The sequence below is a fragment of the Panthera uncia genome (genome assembly GCF_023721935.1).
Source record: "Panthera uncia isolate 11264 chromosome B3 unlocalized genomic scaffold, Puncia_PCG_1.0 HiC_scaffold_1, whole genome shotgun sequence".
NCBI lineage: Eukaryota > Metazoa > Chordata > Mammalia > Carnivora > Felidae > Panthera > Panthera uncia.
The window spans coordinates 104,972,581-104,992,532 of record NW_026057582.1 but is presented as its reverse complement, the minus strand read 5'-3'; the positions used below and the strand labels follow the sequence as shown (position 1 = coordinate 104,992,532).

Here is a 19,952-nt window from a genome sequence, read left to right as displayed (position 1 = left end):
ATATATATACAACAGAGTATTATTCGGCAATCAAAAAGAATGAAATCTTGCCATTTGCAACTATGTGGATGGAACTAGAGGGTATTATGCTAAGTGAAATTAGAGAAAGACAAATATCATATGACTTCTGAGTGAAGTCATGAGGACTTTAAGAGACAAAACAGATGAACATAAAGGAAGGGAAACAAAAATAGTATAAAAACAGGGAGGGGGACAAAACATAAGAGGCTCATATATATGGAGAACAAACTGAGGGTTACTGGAGGGGTTGTGGGAAGGGGGATGGGCTAAATGGGTAAGGGGCACTAAGGAATCTACTCCTGAAATCATTGTTGCACTATACACTAATTTGGATGTAAATTATTTAAAAAAAAAATTAAAGAAAAAAAACAAATTAACTCAAGATGGATTAAAGACCTAATGTGAGATCTGAAACTATAAAACTCCTAGGAGAAAACAGGGCAAAATCATTCATGACATTAGATTTGGCAGTGATTTCTTGGATATTACACCAGAGGCCCAAGCAACACAAGAAAAAATACAAAAATTGGAATTCATGAAAATTTAAAATTTTGTGCATTAAAAGGTATCAGGAATGTAAAAAGGCAACCCATAGAATGGAAGAAAATAATATCCAGAATAGATTTGAAAAATTTCTAAAACACAACGACAACAAAAAGCCAATTAAAAATGGGCAAGGACTTGAATAGACATTTCTCCAAAGAAGACATATAGGTGGCCAATAAGCACAAGAAAAGATGCTCAACATCATTAATTATTAGGGAAATACAAATCAAATCTATAGTGAGATTCCACCTCACACCATTAGGCTGGCTACTGTCCCCCCCCCCAACAAAAACAAAAACCAAAAATGACAAATGTTGGTGAAGATATAGAAAATTGGAACTTTTATACATTATTACTGGGAATGTAAAATGGTACAGCTGCTGTGGAAAACAGTATGGCAGTCCCTTCAAAAAAATTAAAAATGGACTTAAAAGCAGGGTCTGCAAGAGAGATTTTTACATCCATGTTCATAGCAGCATTATTCATAATAGCTAAAGTGTGGAAACAACCCATGTGTCCATTGAAGGATGAGTGAGTAAGCAAAATGTGGTCTATACGTACAATGGAATATTATTCCTCCTTAAAAAAGAAGTTAATTCTGGCACATACTATAACATGGATGAACCTCGAGGACATTATGTACATGAAATAAGCCAATCACAAAAAGACAAATACTGTACAATTCCTCTTATGAGTCACTTACTAGAGTAGTCAAAAATCATACAGACAGAAGTAGAACGATAGTTGACAGCAGTTGGGGCAGGGGGCAACGGAATTAATGTTTAATGGGTATAGGGTTTCAGTTTCACAAAAGGGAAGAGAGTTGAGGTGGATGGTGGTGATGGCTGCACGTTATGAATGTACATAATACCACTGACCTACAAGATGGTTAAGATAGTAACTTATGTATGTATTTTACCACAATCTTTAAATTTGAGAAAAAGAATTTTAAAAGGAAGCCATCTTAAAACTTTAAAATTCGTTGGTCTGTGTGATCTAGCTCTAAAATGCTGAGAGCTTTGAGGTCCTTGTTTGAGCTCTGAAATTCTGTATTTCTTTAGTTGGCAGAAATGACCTAGAGATGCCTTCTTGGCCTCTAATTTTTTAGTTCTGTGATATTTCAAAATCTTGATTGTTGTTAATATCGAGTATAAATTGCTAAATGCCCTCATTTCTTTATGAATTTTTACAGATGCATTTGATAAAGAATACAAGATGGCATACGATCGCCTCACACCTAGTCAAGTCAAGAGTACGCACAACTGTGATCGACCACCAAGTACAGGGGTGATGGAATGTCGAAAAACCTTTGGAGAACCTTATCTTTAAGATATGCACGTGCGTGTATACTTTCAATATGTATTGTATAGTCAGTGTATAAAATAATATTTGGAGATTCTAAACTCTTTCTCTTCGATTTTTGAAAATGCATTTGTAAATGGTTCAGAAAGCCCAGATAGCTCTTGTACAGAATGTTCTAAGAAGAGAAGAGTGACAAGTGAAGAGAGAGCCATTTTGTTTCTCATCTCTTTGGTTGTTTTTTTTTTCTTTACTTCTCCTGTAACCAGTAATTAAGTATTTTTGTGACAAGGAAATCCCTAGACAAAATTACTTCTCAAAATAAGACACCTGTTTTGTGGTTTCTCTTGGAAGAAACATGTTGAAAAAATCATGAATGGAACTCGAAGTATTTCCTGTTTTCATAGACTATTCAAATGTTTTGACCATGAAGTTGTATTATACATATTTTAAATTGTTTATAGTAAGTTGATATTTTTTTAATTTTTAAACTTAATATAGCAAACAAAATGAACTGAAACTTACGAAGCAAGCAATTAAGTGCTTATTTTCCTTGTCTGCTGCTATTTGAAGTAATTAGTACAGCTGCAGATCTCTATATGTATAGCTATCTATATCTATCTATCTATCTATATATATATATTTTATTACTTGGGAGAATGATTCAAAACTGTCAGCGCTAGTGTCAGTGTTGTGCTAGGATTGCATGTTAGTACCGCTAAGCCTGACTGCAGTGAGTGGATGAAAGCCAGGGTGCGCACTGCCCAGACTGACTCATTGAGCCTTGTCGAAGGAGAGCCGGGGAGGTTCCAAGTCTGCTTCTGCAAAATCAGGTTCAGGATACCATGACTGAAAATGTTCTCTATTGCTAACAGATACAGACAGTACACAGGGATAGCTTACAAAGCCAAAAATCAATTTAGATTTTAATATTCTATACGAACACTTGTGTTGGGAAATATGTCAGACAACTTATTCCAGATTTTACCCTTATTTTAATATCTATAATGTGGCATATGATGCAGATTGTATCATATTTATCTGGAATATGACCTATTGGAGTATTCTGTTCATATTATATATATATATATAAATAAACAAGATATTTTTTCAAAAATAGAAAAATAATAACTCTCTAAAAGTACAGCCAGGTAGAATTTCCCATATTGAGGAACTTGGCTTTTTCAATAAGCCTTCAGAATCTGAAGTTTATGGAATCTAAAATCCAGAAATATCCAGAAATCAGACAATAAATTGAACGTTTAAACACCATGGGTATTAGAAAGACTCTTAAAAAGTATTTTTAGTCCCATTATTTCAAATATCACTTTCTTTGGTAATTTCTGATAAAAAGTATTCTTTGGCTATTAGAGTTATTTATAGATTTCCAGTACGTGTGTGTGCGTGGTTGCACACATTGTCATGAAGGAGAGAATTCTCTAGACAGTTTCATAGAAGAAAAATGTGGATGGTTCCAAATCTGGTGTGTAAGCCAGTAGAGCCCAGGACACTTGTCCTGGGGATATCTGAGACTTAGAATCAGTTTAGCTGCGCAAAAACTACCTTGTGAGTTCACACCATTAGTGAATAGCATCAAGCTGAAACATTTCACAGCTTTCTACCCTGGGAAGTCATGGGGAGAGTTTAAAAAATGTGAAATTTTAGTTCGAATTAGTTTGGGACTGACCTTGCTTACTTGAAAAACCTGGTGCTATGCACATTTATATGCCTTTCCTTTGTAAATACAACTCCAGTCTCCTTCACTCTTCATATCCGAGTTTCACATCCTAAAGGAGTCTTTTGTTCCCTACATCGCTTGATAATTGTCAAATGACAGAAACATTTGATAGGTGAGTCTTTTGGCATTGGCAACAAATATCCCTCCAAATAGGGTTCTGGGGTTCTATTCTGTTTTTGTGTCCTGGGGTTTTGTTTCCCTTATAAGAACAGCTTTCGCTGTTGTTTAACTTGTCTTTGACACAAACTATATGTAAGAATTATAGTTTATTGATTTCAAGTACCTAACCAGAAAAAAAATGAGGTAAAGCCCATTCATTATGGTTCAAACTCCTATGGGGAAAGGTGAGTATAGTTTTTATCTCCTCCCATACACACAGAGTTTTTGTTCTGTTTTTCATTGGGTTTTATTTCCTCTACTTTTAATTCCCAGGGACTATTATTTGTGCAAATTTAGTCTTTAAAAATAAAACCAAAAACATGAGTAGAAAGTAGTAAACCCTGCTCAAAAGAAAATTAAAATCTAGATCATCCTTTAAAATAACTCTATACAAACTTCTCTTCAATTTTCTCTCTGTTGAAGATACATTTTGAAGAATCATGGCCAACCAATCTTGTTGGAGAGAAATACACTTTTGCTACATTATCTGTCTCTTGTTTTCTTACTCTTAGTTTTGTTTATATGTTTAATAGTTGAAAATAAACCCTGCTGTGTCCTGGTATAACTTGTTCCTACTTCCTCTCACGGTGTTAATGTCATGCATTTGTATTTTGTATCTTATTTCAGTATTCCGCTTTTTCTTCCTACTGTCAGATGGGGAATTATGCAGCCTGTTCATATTCTGATTTTTGTCTTTTCTCCCCCTGTTTTTTTTTTTTGGGGGGGGGGGGGGAACGGCGTGAGGTTGTGATAAATCCCTAAAACTACCAGCTTATTTTGTTTTAAGGTTTTCTAAGATGTTTGTACATTTTTGTATATAGAGAAATGGCCCCTGAAAATGTTGGTTCAGCATTTTTAGTGATAAATACTTATTTTATGCTGGTCATTACCATGATGCCTATTGAAACTAGCAAGTGTTAGCCTGCTCTATAGAGAAGCTGTTACAGTGTATTTCTAAATACGTTTTAAGTATATGGTTAGAAAATACCCGTTTGTATGGTAATGTGAGGTAGCCCAGTTTTATTTTTATTTTTCCCACTAGAACTTGAAAGCTGCTATTAGGCACTTCCAAGTGCCTTGGGAAAGAACAGGCTGCCTCTTTAAGAGGGTCCTTGGCCCCTTTGTGTGGTAGAGTTGGTGTGCTCCGTCTTTCCTGTTTGGATACAAGACCAAGTTTTATTTCAGAATTGAACCACTAGCAGTTACATACCAGTTTACCTTAATATTCTCAGGCTTATTATCTTCTTATCCCTTCACACTAGCCTCTTCCTCTGGCCTCAAAGCAAGTGCATTTGCTGGCTTAATTATTGTCGTTTACAAAATTAGCAGTGCACAAATTAGTATAGGAGTTTGTCTCTCACTCAGGTGGGTGTGCACATGTGCTTATCCTCTGAGATGGTAACAGACTTTCCTGATGAAGTCTCTGCGGCCTTCCTACGGTTGCTGTCCTTTGCATGGCTCCCTCCTTTTGTCTGTAAAGATTTTTTTCAAACATTGTGCTGTGATAGAGCCACTGGAGCAACTGACAGAATTTTCTGTAAATGAAATTCTCCAGGCTTTGCCTGCTCATCACAGTGAAGACCTAAAGCTTGCCTTTGGTTGCGAAGGCAACCATGTTGTCTTAGGCCAGGGTGGCCTGCTTGGCTCCAGTACCCCCCACTCCCCACCCACACCAGGCAAAGACAGCCGTGATCATGAGCCCTCTCTGCACCTTCCATAGTGACCAGTCCCAAAACACATCGCAGGTGGCACCTATGGAGGGACCCTCCCGCAAAAAAAGGAATCAGATCCCCAGGGTATTCTTTGGCACGAAAGGCCAGCCAGTTCTTCAAATGTATCTACGAGGCTGTGCCCTACACACTAAATTCCAGTTCCTGACCTCTTTGGTATCAGTCTTTAAAGAAATGATCATTATGATATAGACAACGGTGTCCTAAAGGGCCAAGCCTATAATTTGATGAAAACATTTTCAGATCTATTGATGAAAGTAACCATTTAACCATGTATAGTAACCATTTAAACATAACACCATTTTTCAAAAATTTGGAAGGAATCTTTTCTTAGTACTATATAGAAACTTAACCCATTAAATTAGGAAGACCCTCACATTTTTAGAAATTTGACGCAAACCCATTACCAGGGTCATCAAGGAAATGGAACCTCCAGAGGGAGGGAGCAGTCATCTCTGCAGCCACTGTCTTCCAGCTGAGATGCCCAGCTGGGACACTTCAGACTTCCTGGGCTGAATGAGTGATCTAGTATGTGTCCCTTGTAACTCAGTAGATCATTTTGCCTACCAAATGAGAGGGCCGTGTCACCATTATCTTGACATTTTAAGATGACTCTTTATCCTACAACAGCATAATTCTAATAAACTGTAGGCTTATAAATATGACAAAAATTTTAATTTCCAAGCATAACAAATTGATCTTATAAAAGTTACATAAGTTTTCCATCTCCCTGAAATCTCCTTTCTCCTGCCCACCCCAGTGACTTCTTACTCATCCATCAAGACCCAGCTTTCATTTTACTTGACCCTTTCTGTCATAGTGTGAAGTGATCAGATCATCCTTTCTAAGCAAAGAGAAATGCCAAAAATCCAGCAAGCTAATCAGAAAAAGAATGTTAGATCATTAGAGTTGACTCTAATCATGAAATGACTGTCCAACACTTTTTCATGACAAAATGTTCCACTGTCCATCACTCCTTATCATTCATTCTGGGGAAGGCATCAGATCCCAGACTCTCAGGTGATGCCCCTGAAGCTAGCTGGAATTAGACACAGATGCCCAGAGTTTGGGCATTGGGGTCACCCTTCTGTAGGCATTGTTCTCTCCTGTTCCTAGGCCATGGCATATGGAGACTGGGCAAATGCAGCAGCAACGGCAATGAGGATAAGTAAGAAAATGGAATGTGAACATGATTCCATATTCTTCTTCTTGAGCATTCTGACCCAATGACCTAAAGATACAGATGAACTCATCCATGTTGGTAAAATAAAATACCATGGGGACTCACAATTTATTGAAATTTAATAAAAGTCATTTCCAAAGAATGTGAATCCTGGGGTAGTGAGGCCATTAGTTAATCAGCTCATCTTAAGAGATGGATTATGGACTAAAATATTTTCAGTACAGCCCTTCAACACCAAAATGTTTGATTTTTTTTTTCCACATCACATCTGTCCTGTTATATTCCAGTCTGAATCCTCTCACGTTTGTAATTAAAGCCATATTTGCCATCATAATCTATAGTCACCTGAGCTCTTTTTGCTCTGAAACCAGGAACACGGAACTGCTTCATTTCTAGCGGTCCCCTAACTGAGTGCTAGTAAAAGCAGCAAGCAGTGGTATTTAACATACAAGCACTTCGAATTGCACAAGCACTGCTTAAATAACCACACAATTTTTAAAAACACAGAAGTCCTTTACACTAGCTATTAGAAGTAGTAATACTCTTTTTCTCACTGTGTTGTCGTTATGTTAAGCATTTTTGGAATTTCTCCTTTGTAATTGCCTTAAGAGCCACATGTAAGCCACACGGGAAATCAATCTGGCTTTATCATCCAATGTAGGTTGGCATACAGAAGTAGCATTACCCCAAAAGATCTCTTACTTTATATAGCAGACTTGGCCCTACTGATTTTGGACTCTTTTTAAAATCACTCCCCTGGGGCGCCTGGGTGGCTCAGTTGGTTGAGCGTCCAACTTCGGCTCAGGTCATGATCTCACAGTTTGTGGGTTCGAGCCCCGCGTCGGGCTCTGTGCTGATGGCTCGGAGCCTGGAGCCTGCTTCGGATTCTGTGTCTCCCTCTCTCTCTGCCCCTCCCCTGCTTGTGCTCTGTCTCTCTCTGTCTCAAAAATAAATAAAACATTTAAAAAAATAATAAAATAAAATCACTCCCCTTCTGACTCACTAGTAGCATTTGTCACTGTTAGGTGAGAATATGCTGGAGGAGCAAAGTCAGGACAGCTTTGTATGACAGTCTAATCCCCCAAGGTGACCACTTGATGGAGACAACACTAATTTGGATTTTCTAGTAAGTACATATTTTTAAATAGCCCTCCCTAATATCCCACCCCCCTTCTGGTACAACAGTGAATTATACATTTTCATTTGGGGGGCTACTTATTTTAATTTCACGTTTCAGAAATGCAAAAGAAGAGCTAAGGGAGTCTTTTTAAGCTATCAAATATCAGTACACATTTTACTGGGCTACAGTGTGTAATGATCATTGATTCCTGTTATACTTTTTTTTTCCGAGTCTTAGCTCCTTAAACCCACCAATAACTGGACGTGTAATGTTTACAACCCTGGTGGAACCTCATGTTTTAAACAGAAAAAGAGAGGACGGCAAGTTGCAGTGTGTGCTTGGGACAGGGGCCAAAGGGTGGGGTATAGACCACATCTGTGTCTTTGGATCAGCAGCCTTTCAGGAATGATCAGGGAACTGTGAGTATAGGGGCTTGTCCTGCTACTGTGCCTGTCCCAGCCCTCACCCCCAAATGATCCCTCATTCCGAAAACCCTCTGGCTCCAGACGTCCTTCTACTGGCCTCCACATGATAGCTGCCAACATCAGGCAGGGGTAAAAACTCCATCCCTCCAGAGGTGAGACAATCCACAACGAGCTGCGGGTGTTTCCAAGGCTAACATTCAGTCCCTGATCACATTCCCATCAGTGGCTCTTTGCCACTCTGGTCTCTCTCATGGACCACGTTCATTCTTTTGTTAATGTAACAAGAAGTATGGTAGCTTCTGGCATGGTTTTCTGATCCACGTCCATTGTGAGCAACAGCGACTCTGCCTCAGACAGATACAGGACAGGAAATGATTCGATCTTCTAACATCACACTGATTATCAGGAATACAAAGTAAAGGAGGAACATTGTGAAGCCCAGGATCTTGTTCATTCTCCATTTGCATGATGCAATTGAAGAGATCACAAACAGGAGCATGAGAAAAAGCAAAACAATTGCACAAAACAAGCCGTTGCTGCTGACTGGAACAGGCTGTAATCCATTGATAAGAGAGAACAGCAACCAAGGGACAGGCAGGCTGCAAGATTGAAGAAACAATGTGAATATTCTGAATGTCTGCACTAATCCCATAAACATAAACAGTATTTTACAATTTACAAAGCACTTATTTTTCCACACACACGAGAAAGCTTATGAAATAGAGCAGAAAATAATAGCCCCGTTTCACAGATGAGGAAACGAAGTTCATGGAAATTGAATTACGTGCCCAAGGTCTCATAGCTAATAACAAGGAGTTCTATATTAAAAGTGAAATTTTCAGGGTCTGAGTGGGTATTTTTTTCTTTATAATTCATGACTTTCCTATGAGTAACCCAGGTGAGCTGATGTGTGACTCTTCCATCTGTAAATTTTTGTGATCAGTCCTAGCTCAGGCTAACATGTCTTTACATTTAAATTAGCCTGAGCTAGGACTTACCATAAAAATTTAGAAAAATCAAAGCCACCACCCAAATCCAGGATATGCCCGTGGAAATGAAAATAGCCCAGAGGTTGGGCTCTGACAAAGTTGGGAGGAGGGGGCAAGAGAATGGGTACAGGAGGATGCGGCATTTGCTTGTTTAGACAAAATGCTTTTAGAGCCTCTGAGCTGGCAGGATCCCAAACACAAAGGAGCAGAAGTATCAGCGAGTGAGATTGAGTCATTGCTCCTTCCAGCCCCACTTCCACCACCTTGGAGGTCAGTGAGCAGAGCATCTGACTGAATTTGGGAATGAAATTTAAAGGACTTTGTTTTTCGATTCATCTATAAATTCTAGTCAGTTACATTTCAGACAGCATTTTTGTTCTGTTATCTCCTCAGGCTGTGATGAACGAAGGGAGGACACTTTGATGCCTTGTAGAAACTAATAACATAAATGCCCTTTTATTCCATGTATAAATGATGAAACAGAAAACCAGCAAACAGAGTCAACACCGTGTTTTCCAGTCATTCTTAATATGCCTTGGAAAGCAACTTTGCCACTCACCCCACGGTGATATCAAATATGTTACTGCCCACAGAGCTGGACACAGCCATGTCTCCCAGGCCTTTCCGAGCGACAATCACACTGGTGATGAGGTCAGGAATGGACGTGCCTGCTGCTAGGATCGTCAAACCCATGATCTCTTCTGAAATCCCTATTGTTTCACCAACCTAGTAAAAAGTAACAGCGATGATAAGCCATGGCAACAGCAAAAGGAAAAATCTGAAGCTCTTCAAAGCACCAACCACATGCTACTTTGTGCAAACCCAACACTTTTCCGGAGAGCTCAGCATACTCCCGCGGCCTCGGAGGGAGGGTATGGCGAACCGACAGCGGGGGAGATGGGCCACGGAGAGAAGGAGCAGGGCCCCTGCTCAAGGCTGCAGGGAATGACGCAGCTCCTTTCTGGAGTACACGTCTCTCCCTGATACCAGCTGTCACTGATATTCCAGCTATAACACCTGCACCTTCTCAGAACTGCCCCTCCGAACACCTATTCGTGTCACATTTCCATCTCCAGAACCACGGACACCTGCTATGTGCCAGTTAGAGGCTGGAAATAGAAGTATGGGCACCACAACACTGCCCCTACTCTCAGCCTACTGAAAGAAAAAAGCTCGTGAACAACAATTACAGGTAGAACAGGAAAGCAATGGGCACTCAGAGGAAGACTCACTGGATGCCAGAGACAAGGCAAAATTGAGCTTGCTCTCGCAAGTGTGTCCAACATCGCCAGGTGGGGAGGAGCAGGGCATCCATGACAGAGAAAGCCTGGAGTAAGGCTAATAAGCAATGGTCAGTTGGGTCAGACTGTGAAGGGCCTTCTATGCGAGGCTACAGCATGAACATTAAGACAGAAGAGCCGCACTTGAAAACACTACACTCACTGGAAGAAAAAAGGCAAATTTGACCCTTCGTAAACAATCTAGAAACTACAAAGTCACTTGAGCCTCACCGTTCCCTGGGTACTGGCCATTGACCCTGAAGGTAAAAATTGTCCTTGGGCCCCGCTGACGTTGGATATAGTTCCTGCTGTTCACTCACCTGGTGAGCCCACCAGACCATGAGGTATGAGAAAATGGCTATCCACACGATGGATCCCAGGAAGGTGATAACAAAAAACTTCCTAGACTCCTATTTGCAAGTTTGAAAAGGAAGAGAAATAAGTTGCAGATGCTAAAGGTCATTGGCCCTTCTGAGGGAGCCCCAGAATCAGGGACGGGATCTGCTGAGTGAGTGATGGAGAGGATCTGGGGATGTGTCAGCTGAGATCTGGATCTCCAGTGAGGACCCTGGGATGGTGGCCTGCAGGGGAGTCCAGCCAGCAGGGCATTTAGCAGTCACCAAACTGAAGAGGACTGTTTGCTTGCCCTAGAGCCAGACTTGCCTAGGTGTTTGGTTTGGTATCTGCCACCTCCCCCCCACCCCACCCATCTCTGGACCTAGAGCGTATGGATGGCCTTTGGGTAGGGTATGTTAGCGCTTTCCCTATAAATGAGAATACTGGGTAGCAACAGTACTTTCCCCCTAGGTTTTCAGAATATCCCTGGAAATACAGGGGCGGAGTGGGGGCATCTTGGCATCATTCCCATATTAAAATCGAGAAAACTGAGAATAGGAGTTGAGGGACCAGATCACATGCTTATAGTGATGGAAATAAGCATGTCTTAGGGCCTCCCAAGCCCACCGGTATGTCCCCATAGGTGCATGGTCCCATCTGGAGCTACAAGTTGCATCCCAGATACTCTCTGTGGTTGAGCCCTGCCAAGCTGGTTTGCCCTGTCTTCTCACTTCTTGAGCGGGAGTGCCTAGAGACTCCACAGATTCCCTGGGGTACAGCTGGGCAAACTCACCAGCCTCCGGACATCAGGCACCGTCAACCACAGTGGGAACACAATGGGCAGGAGGAAGAGGTAAATGGCTTGCTTCTGCCTGGTGCCGGGCCACTCCAGGGACAAAGGCTCCTCATTTGCCTCCTCTTCTTCCTCATCGTCCTCCTCTTCCTCATCGTCCTCCTCTTCCTCTTCGTCCTCCTCCTCTTCTTCCTCCTCTTCCTCCTCTTCATCTTTACTGTCACCTCCATCACCTCCCCCTTCACCATCTGTACCTTTCTCGTCACTTTTGGCTTCACCTTGACTCTCAGCATTGAATTCCTGCTCTTCATTTTCACCTTCATCAGCTTTCATTTCACCCTCTTCTGCTTGGAGTTCACCTTCACCTCCACCTTCATCAGCTTTCACGTCCTCATCTTCTGCTTGGAGTTCACTGCCATGTTCACCTTCTTCTCCTTCTGCTTCAATTTCACCTTCACCTTCCAGTTGAGTCTCACCTCCACCTTGCTCACCATTTTTGCCTTCACCAGGAGCTTCACCCTCTTCAGCTACTATTTCACCTGTGCTCTCAGCTCCAGCCACATCTCCTCCCTGCAACCCAAAGCCAACAAATTAATGTGTAATAACTGCTGGGTTTGTTTTCCCTCCCACTTTTCCCCCACTTTGTTGTTGTTGCTGTTCTCAGAATGGATCTAAAAACTTGAGTAGGAGGAGAAATCATTCAGCAAAATTACTCCACAACCACAACAGTGGTTGTCCTTTCTTTATTTGATTATTTTCAGGGATGGAAAACTCACCACCTAAGGCACCCTCTGTATCTTGGCAACTCTGATTAGAGTCCATATTTGTAACAAGTTCTACTCTCTGTGCATAGGTTGACTCTTTGGAGCCACACAGAACAAAGCTAATCACTCTTTCATGAGGCAGCTCTTTTCCCTGAGTTAAAGATTCCCAGTCCCTTCCTTTATTCCATGCTATGGCCTGGAGCCTCCTCCCCATCTTGGTGAACTCATTCTAGTTAGATTATACCCCATGAGGAAGCTTTAAAAACTGAAACAGAACACCACACATAATAGGATTGGACCACAGAATGGAATAAGATTATCACTTCCCTCTCTTGGATACCTACTTCCATTAATGTTGCCTAATATTGCATATCTTTTGGTGGTTACATTGCTGAGCCTCCTAAAACTTCTAAATTGTTATATTACCTTATGTATGTAAAACTATGATGGTAATACCTATTTACTGGGGGGTTTTATGTGCCAGGCACTATGTTAAGTGGCTTCAATAATAATAGCTAGCACTTACTGTGTCTCATGAGTCAATTAACTTATGATATAGATGGAATTAAACCCATCTGACAGATGGAGAAACTAGGGTACAGAATAGTTAAATAACTTGCCCGTGGTCCACACAGTGGTCCACATGGTGTAAGTGATAAAGTTGGGATTTGTCATATGGATAGTCCAGCTCTTGGCCTCTTAACCACCAAGCTACCCCTCTTCGCAAATGCCAGGGCTGAATGAGATCTTTGGTTCTCAGTTGGGGAGCTTAGTATAAATACTAATTTTCAAAATAAGTTAATAAAATAAAAGAAATCCAGATGTCCTGGCCCCTCCTGGACCAACTGAATTAGAATCTCTGTGATGAGAACTAAGCCAAGAATCTATTTTAACATGCTCACAAGTGCTCCTAATAGATGCATTTGCAGACCAGTGTTTGGGAACCAAACACTGTGACTCCATGCACTCTAAAAGGCATTGATTCTGAGTGTCCTCAGATTAGGTGTCCAACTAACCTATAGCAACATGCCTGGCCTGTCCCTTGAGCAAGTGACCTGCGCTGTGTGCTCATAGAGTATGTCATCTGTAACGAAGTTCACACAGCCAACCCCAAGGGATACTCAGTGATTCTCAACTCCACTGCATATTCAGATCACCTGAGGGTTTTAAAAACATTCATACCCACCCCAGATACTCTAACTTAATGGTCGAGAGTACGTGTTTTGTTTTGTTTTTTTAATGTTTTTTATTTATTCTTGAGAGAAAGAGAGACAGAGCATGAGCCAGGGAGGGGCACAGCAAGAGAGGGACACAGAATCTGAAGCAGACTCTAGGCTCTGAGCTGTCAGCACAGAGCCCGACACAGGGCTCGAACCCACGAGCCGTGAGATCATGACCTGAGCCGAAGTCGGATGCTCAACCGACTGAGCCACCTAGGTGCCCCTGAAATACTTCCTGCCCTCCCTCCCCCAACCCCATCAGGAGAGAAGGCTTACTGGGGGAGATGACAAGTCATTTAAATCCATAGGTGTGGGAGTGTCTGCCCAGCCTGCACCCTTTTCTCCGAGAACTGTCACCCCTAACACCCTCTGAATGGGTGGCTCCATTCTTCTGTGTTGGAGTCAGAGCACCCCAGCACTCCCTGTCACAGCTTGGACACAGGCTGGATCCCTGACCTATGACCTGGTTTAAACAGATTCTCTCTTCTGAGACTGGGAGCCGGTCATCGGTTGACCCCCATAATGGACTGGGGCCTAGAGTGGTGCTATGTGTGCTAATAAAGCAAATGCAGGGCACCTGGGTGGCTCAGTCAGTTAAGCACCCGACTTCGGCTCAGTTCGTGATTTCACGGTTCATGAGTTCAAACCCCACATCAGGCTCCGAGTCTGGTTGGGATTCTCTCTCTCTCCCTCTCTCTCTGCCCCTCCCCACTCGCACTCTCTCTCTCTTCCCAAAATAAATAAAAATTGAGAGGAAAAAAAGTCTGCACACAGGGAAGGGAACATGAGGGAGCAAAGACAGTGAGAAGCCACCAGGGTCACAGCTGCCTACTTAGAGCTGGGGGCAGTTCTTTGTGAAATGGAGCTTCGCTTCTGGCCCTGGGATTCCAGGAGATCTCTCTGTCTCCTCTTAATCCCTTGTACTTGAGCTGGCTGTAGTGGGTCTACTCAGGACACTCATGATACCATCAAGAGGTCTTAGACACTAAACCCAAAGTTGCTGGCTTAAGGATGAGGTATAATTGACTATTTCTGGGTGGCAAACTAAAAAAACAAACAGGGATGGAACCTGCAAACTAAATGCAAGTCTATCACTGACCATCATCGACTCCCTTTCTGATTGGGCTGCTGGCCCGAGGGAGGCCCCACACCCTCACTGTCATCTCTGAACCCTTACTGAGCACAGCCGCGTGTGCCAGGCACCGCACTTCTCTCTATGGGACAGACAGACAGTTCAGGAGTGCATCCTGCCCTCAGGAACTTCACTCAGCAGCGAGCTGAAGGAAGAGAGACTCCTAAATGGAGTGCGGGGAAGGCAGTGATAAGAGCCCTGGGACAGGGACAAAGCCCATGGGCATTTATTCATCAGATCGGGGTGGGGGTTCAGGGAAGCTGGAGGGCAATGGAGGCATTTACAGTGGCCTGGAGAGGTGGGTGAGGTGATACATGTAGGTGGGGGGATACATGAGGGGGAGGAAACCAAGGTCCGGAGGCAGAAGAGCACGGAGACAGGAGTCCAGTGTAGCAGGAGCGTGGTGGAAGAAGAGGCTGTGTGGCTGTAAAGGCAGCAGCAAGCCCTGTAGACAAACCTCAGGGGGTTCCGAGGCATGGAGCTACGCTTTGAGCTGCCTGGTCTTACTGCCCCCTAGTTTCTGAAAGACCCCCTAACAGTTATTCCTTATGTTCTCCTAGCATGTGACCCGTGGCGGCACATTCTCGTGTGCATATACCGCACTGACACTAAGGTGTTAATGGTGAATTAATTGGCCCCATGAGATATTATTTGATCTTCAGAGAAAGGGCCATACTTACTTCAGAGGAATGAACCTCAAGCAGCATTTCAGACATTCACGAAAGAAGACTCTTTGGTCAGCAACTCCTTCCCTGGGCCTGTTCAATCCCCTCCACCTGGGAAGAAGCTCGTGCCTACCTGACTGCCAGGATCTTCCTCCTGATCTCCCTCAACATCTGGAGCAGGGGCTGGTGTGACCGTGACCGCAGGAAGCTTGGCTGACTCCTCCTCTTTAAAGGACAAACACGGAAAAGATCAGAAGAGTGTGCCAGTTTTTGAGGGCAGCTGGCAGAGCCAGTGTGAGGGGCTACAGGACGCGTCCACCCCAGGGTCTCAGTAAGTTTGGGGAATTTCTTGTTGTTAGGAAAAGTAACATGATGTGATAGGAATTATTGTTGCCCTGTCCACAGAGATAGCTGCAGATAGGACAGCCGGGAGCTGGCCATCCTTGCTCCCCCTGTATTCACACATATTTCCATCCCGACCAGTGGGGCCAGGGATCCAACCTATGAAAAGCTTGGGGAACTGGGACCAAAGAGAGGGCAAAGCCCCAGCCCTCAGGGTCTGACCTTGCCCCCTACCGCCTACATGGAGAGGATCCTGATGACTTCAAAGGCAGCACAGCAGTTTGGAAGCCTTGAAATAGGTGGCAGGGAAGGGAGACTCAGAAAGCCTGGAGAGCCGGGTTTAGGAGCAGACCCTCTCACTTCTTCAGACGAGTCAGTTGACCTCTCAGCCTGGGTTTCCTTGTCTATTGTATGGAAAAAATGGCTGCCGCTCTCCCTCCTTCCGCAGGTCGCTGGGTGCATGGGGCAGGCCCGGTGTGCTGTGCAGAACCCACAGGGGCAGGAGCTTCCTCATTCCCTCCATCCCAGGTGCCACATGGATGCTGGACTTCTGCATCACCAGACCCCTGGTGTCCTTCCCTCCTGGGGTTGCTGGTCTCAGACCAATCCCTAAGAGCACTGTCCTTTTGTAGAAGTGACAGGAAGAAGAAACAGAGGTCCCATGGAGTCTCATTTGGGATGAGATTTAGTGAAAGAGAAACGGGCCTTCAATAACCCCTTGGCCTGGCCTGGCCTGGCCCTTCAGAGGAGAGTGCGGAGGGGCTGTCCAGAGCCTCCCTAGGGCCAGCAGCCCAGTCAGAAAGGGAGCATACGGGAAGGAGGAGGCTAGAGTGCAGTGGCACTCAGGGCAGCACCAGACTATCACTCCAGCTGACTGGCCCAGACGGGCTGAGAGGCACGTCTCAGCCCCTGGCCAACAGGAGGGAGGAAGGTAGCATGAGGAAACCCACCAGTTTCACCATCCTCTCACCTGGTTTGTTCTCTGCATTAGCATGAGGCTTGGCTTTGGTCTCCTGATTCAAGCTCTCCTCCTCCTTATCCTTGGAGGGATGGGCTGCAAATGAGAAAGGGGAACACATCTTATCCGAGGCCCTTCAGTTACACCGGTCAGCTGAGCAACCAGAGCAGCTGAAGTGGGTGGGAAGAGGCTGGCCTGGAAGTCATGGTCTGGGTTCCGGTCCTACTGCGCATGTTCCTGCTGCCCGCTCCCAAGCTTTCGCCTTAAATTCCCTGTATGTTACTAACTGGCTGTGACCTTAGGCAAGTCACCTCCCCTCTCTGATCCTATTTCCTCTCTGGTAAGATGACATGGTTGGACTCAGAGGCAACAAATAGGATTTATTTCCTTTACAAGCTCGAATGAGTGCTGGATTGAGGAGGATTCTGATCCAAGGATAGTGGAGGTTTTACCGTGATTTATTGGTGATGTCTGCAATGAGCAGGGAACGGACGAAAAATGGCAGGGAGACATTTTTGCCATCCTTGCACTGGATTATCTGTAAGGTCCTTTGTAGCTTGCTTTCTTCGATGAATTTACCAGAAGCTCTGCTATAGCTCCAGGAGCACTACTGGTGAGACTTTCTTCTCTGGTCAGAAAGGGGAAATAGCCTACCACCAACCTCCCTGCCACACCATTTTGACCCTAGGTACCCGGAGCCTCCTTTCGGATCTCTATGAACACACTTTGCCAGAGGCCCAAAGAGAACTATGGACAGAATAGTGCTGCTCTGATTTCCAGGCAAGAAAACTAGGGAGGGCAATCTTTTTCAATGTGATGATGCTCCAGGCAACATGCAAAGTTTACATGTGTAATTCAAGGTGGGAGGCACAGAGACAGGTGCAGGGGCTCCTGCGGGTCCTCACAGCTGTGTAACCTGGGAGGGTAAGGACAACGGCACAAGCAAAAAAAAATGTGGCACCATGGAATCTATTCTGGAGTCCAGGCTGGCTCTCCCCTGTGAGCGCTGGGTGACCCTGGGAAGCCTGTGTGCCCTCTCTAAGCCTCAGCGCCCCCCTCTAAAAAGGCAACATCATGATACACTGAGAGCACTGATGTGGGGGTCTGTGAGACATAAATAAATAAAAAGGCTTTAATGCTACAATTAAATATTGCTATGTTAGCTGGGATTCTGATACCAGATAGTCTGGGTTTGGATCCTAATTCTGCCACTTGATAGTCAGGGACCTAGCTCAGTGATTGCTTAACCTCTCTGTCCCTCAGCTTCTTCATCTGTAAAATCTTACAGAGTTGTTAATGGAATAATTAAGTTGATACATGAATGTGCTTTAAACAGTGCCTGGCACCTAGAAAGCACTATATAAGCATTAGCTACAACAAGGACAAAGTGAGTAATGGAGAGCAGCCGTCCCACCAGGAAGCATCTCTGCAGTGGCCCAGCATTCCAGAGCGTTTGAGTTAGAAGGGAACCTGAAGATCCTCTAGTTTATGACAGACAGACTGAGAAGGTACAATATGGGAAGCTGCTGGGACCAAACTCTGCCTGGGTCCAGGATGGACAGGAAGCATAAATGGGTCTGGAATTTCCTCCTTTCAGCCTGTCAACTAAGCTCTCAGAGATGGTTCAGCTGCAGCTGCGTCTGGCAACAGGATCCATCCTGCAGGGCCACCACTCTGGCATGACTTCCAAGTGTCCTGGTGGGCCAACCCAGCAGGTGCTCGTCAGAGCTGAGATGTCAGGAAGCAGGCCCTCCGCTGCCTCCTTCACCCACACACCTTTAATGCCCCCCTGGCGTGGATGACGCATTGCAATCTTCTGTTGAGGAACGAACACAGAGTTGTTACCAAAGGAGAGAGTCCCACTCGTTCTGGTCCTGGTGCTGAGAATATCTGCCGACTGTTGGCTGGAAGGGCTGGCAAGAAAAACCAAGTCCCCCTGTTTCCTTCTCACTCCTCATCACACACCCTAACCTCTCATTTCCCTTGCCACTGAGGAAAGCAGGTCAGCTGCAGAACCTCTTTCTGTCCCTCTCTCCCTCTCTCTCTTACATATGCACACATCCATAGATGTGAAGTCACCATAGAAGGCATAGGATCCTGGAGAAGAAAGGCCCCTTTACAGGGTGGGTGAGAGTTCAGACCACACACATCAGCTCTGTGGAAAGAGTTGGAACACCTGGAAAGGGTGGAAACATCTGGACAGCCATTTGGAAACAGCATATGGAAACACAAACATGGATCTGGAAAGTCTTGGGAACAAACGCCTTCACCACAGTTCTGCAAGGTCCCAGGCCCTCCTGGATGGGGTCTGGGAGTATAGAATCCGGGTTGGCTTCTCAGAGCAGGACTTCGTCCCAGAGCGTGTCAGCAATTACCTGCCACGAGGGCCTTTCCACGCCTCCATGCCTGCCACATGTACCCACCATATACCAAGCTTGCTTGTCTTCCTAGGGATGACTGTCGCTGGCTCCCCCAGCACTTGTTTCCTCACGTGGCCTCTCTACTCTCAGCGTGGCCGGATCATCTCCTACTTAGTATCAATCTCCTCTGACCTCTGCCTGGCCTGGCCATCACATAATCCTGTTAGGACAAGTAGGTCAGCTGTTGGCAGGCTGCCAGTCATGGAAGTGGCCCAGGCAAGGGGCCCTGCAGTCCCATTCAGGAGATCTTTATCTTCAGGACTTTGCTAGAGTTGGTGATTCTACAAGGAGTGGCCGAGTACTCTCGGCCCAGAGATACAGCTTCCTTCACCGCCCCAGGCCAGGTACGCCCCCAGCACGATCACCCACAGGCTACTGCGTAATGCAAACTCCACTCTCAAACTCCAGGGGCACTGTTTTTCTGGAGTTGACACTTGGGAGTAGCCTCTCTCAATGTCTGCAGAGGCTCGCCCTGAGGATTTCCTGAGGAAGGTTTCATCACCTCTGCTTTTTCCCAGTACAATAGCCTTTTAAATACCCTAAACCCAATACTGTATCTGAAGGGGATATTTCAAGGCCTGAGGAAATTCTGAGCCCCTTCCCAACCTCTCCCCCTGCCACTCCCCCCCCCCCCCCCCCCCCCCGGCAAGATTTGTCTCTGAACCAGAAAAGTCAGTGAGGGTGTTTCCCGATGCTCATGGGCCAGTCTCCAGTGTCCTATTCAGCTCAGCCCTCAGCCCTCCTTCCAACCACACTCTGACCCCTTGGCTTCTGCCCACAGGCCAACCTGGGCTCCTAGTTTTGCACCAGAGATCCAGAGATGAAGGGACCC

The 19,952-nt window shown here is 44.6% G+C and overlaps 2 protein-coding genes across 9 annotated transcripts in view; one reads left to right on the top strand and one right to left on the bottom strand.

Annotated features, from left to right (window-relative positions):
• The window catches only part of DENND4A (DENN domain containing 4A), a 133,888-nt gene extending 127,763 nt beyond the window's left edge, over positions 1 to 6,125 (top strand). For all 8 annotated transcript variants that reach the window (XM_049613770.1, XM_049613774.1, XM_049613771.1 and 5 more), the window contains one exon: positions 1,760 to 6,125. In XM_049613770.1, coding sequence (XP_049469727.1) covers positions 1,760 to 1,896 — 137 coding nt within the window. In that variant the 3' untranslated portion in view covers positions 1,897 to 6,125. The remainder of the gene's footprint in view (positions 1 to 1,759) is intronic.
• A 652-nt stretch (positions 6,126 to 6,777) lies between these two features.
• SLC24A1 (solute carrier family 24 member 1) overlaps positions 6,778 to 19,952 on the bottom strand; it is a 28,345-nt gene continuing 15,170 nt past the window's right edge. Inside the window, exons 4-9 of the mRNA XM_049613778.1 lie at positions 16,713 to 16,796; positions 15,534 to 15,625; positions 11,620 to 12,189; positions 10,811 to 10,900; positions 9,770 to 9,936; positions 6,778 to 8,820 (exon numbers count right to left, since the gene is read on the bottom strand). Coding sequence (XP_049469735.1) covers positions 8,571 to 8,820; positions 9,770 to 9,936; positions 10,811 to 10,900; positions 11,620 to 12,189; positions 15,534 to 15,625; positions 16,713 to 16,796 — 1,253 coding nt within the window. The 3' untranslated portion in view covers positions 6,778 to 8,570. The remainder of the gene's footprint in view (positions 8,821 to 9,769; positions 9,937 to 10,810; positions 10,901 to 11,619; positions 12,190 to 15,533; positions 15,626 to 16,712; positions 16,797 to 19,952) is intronic.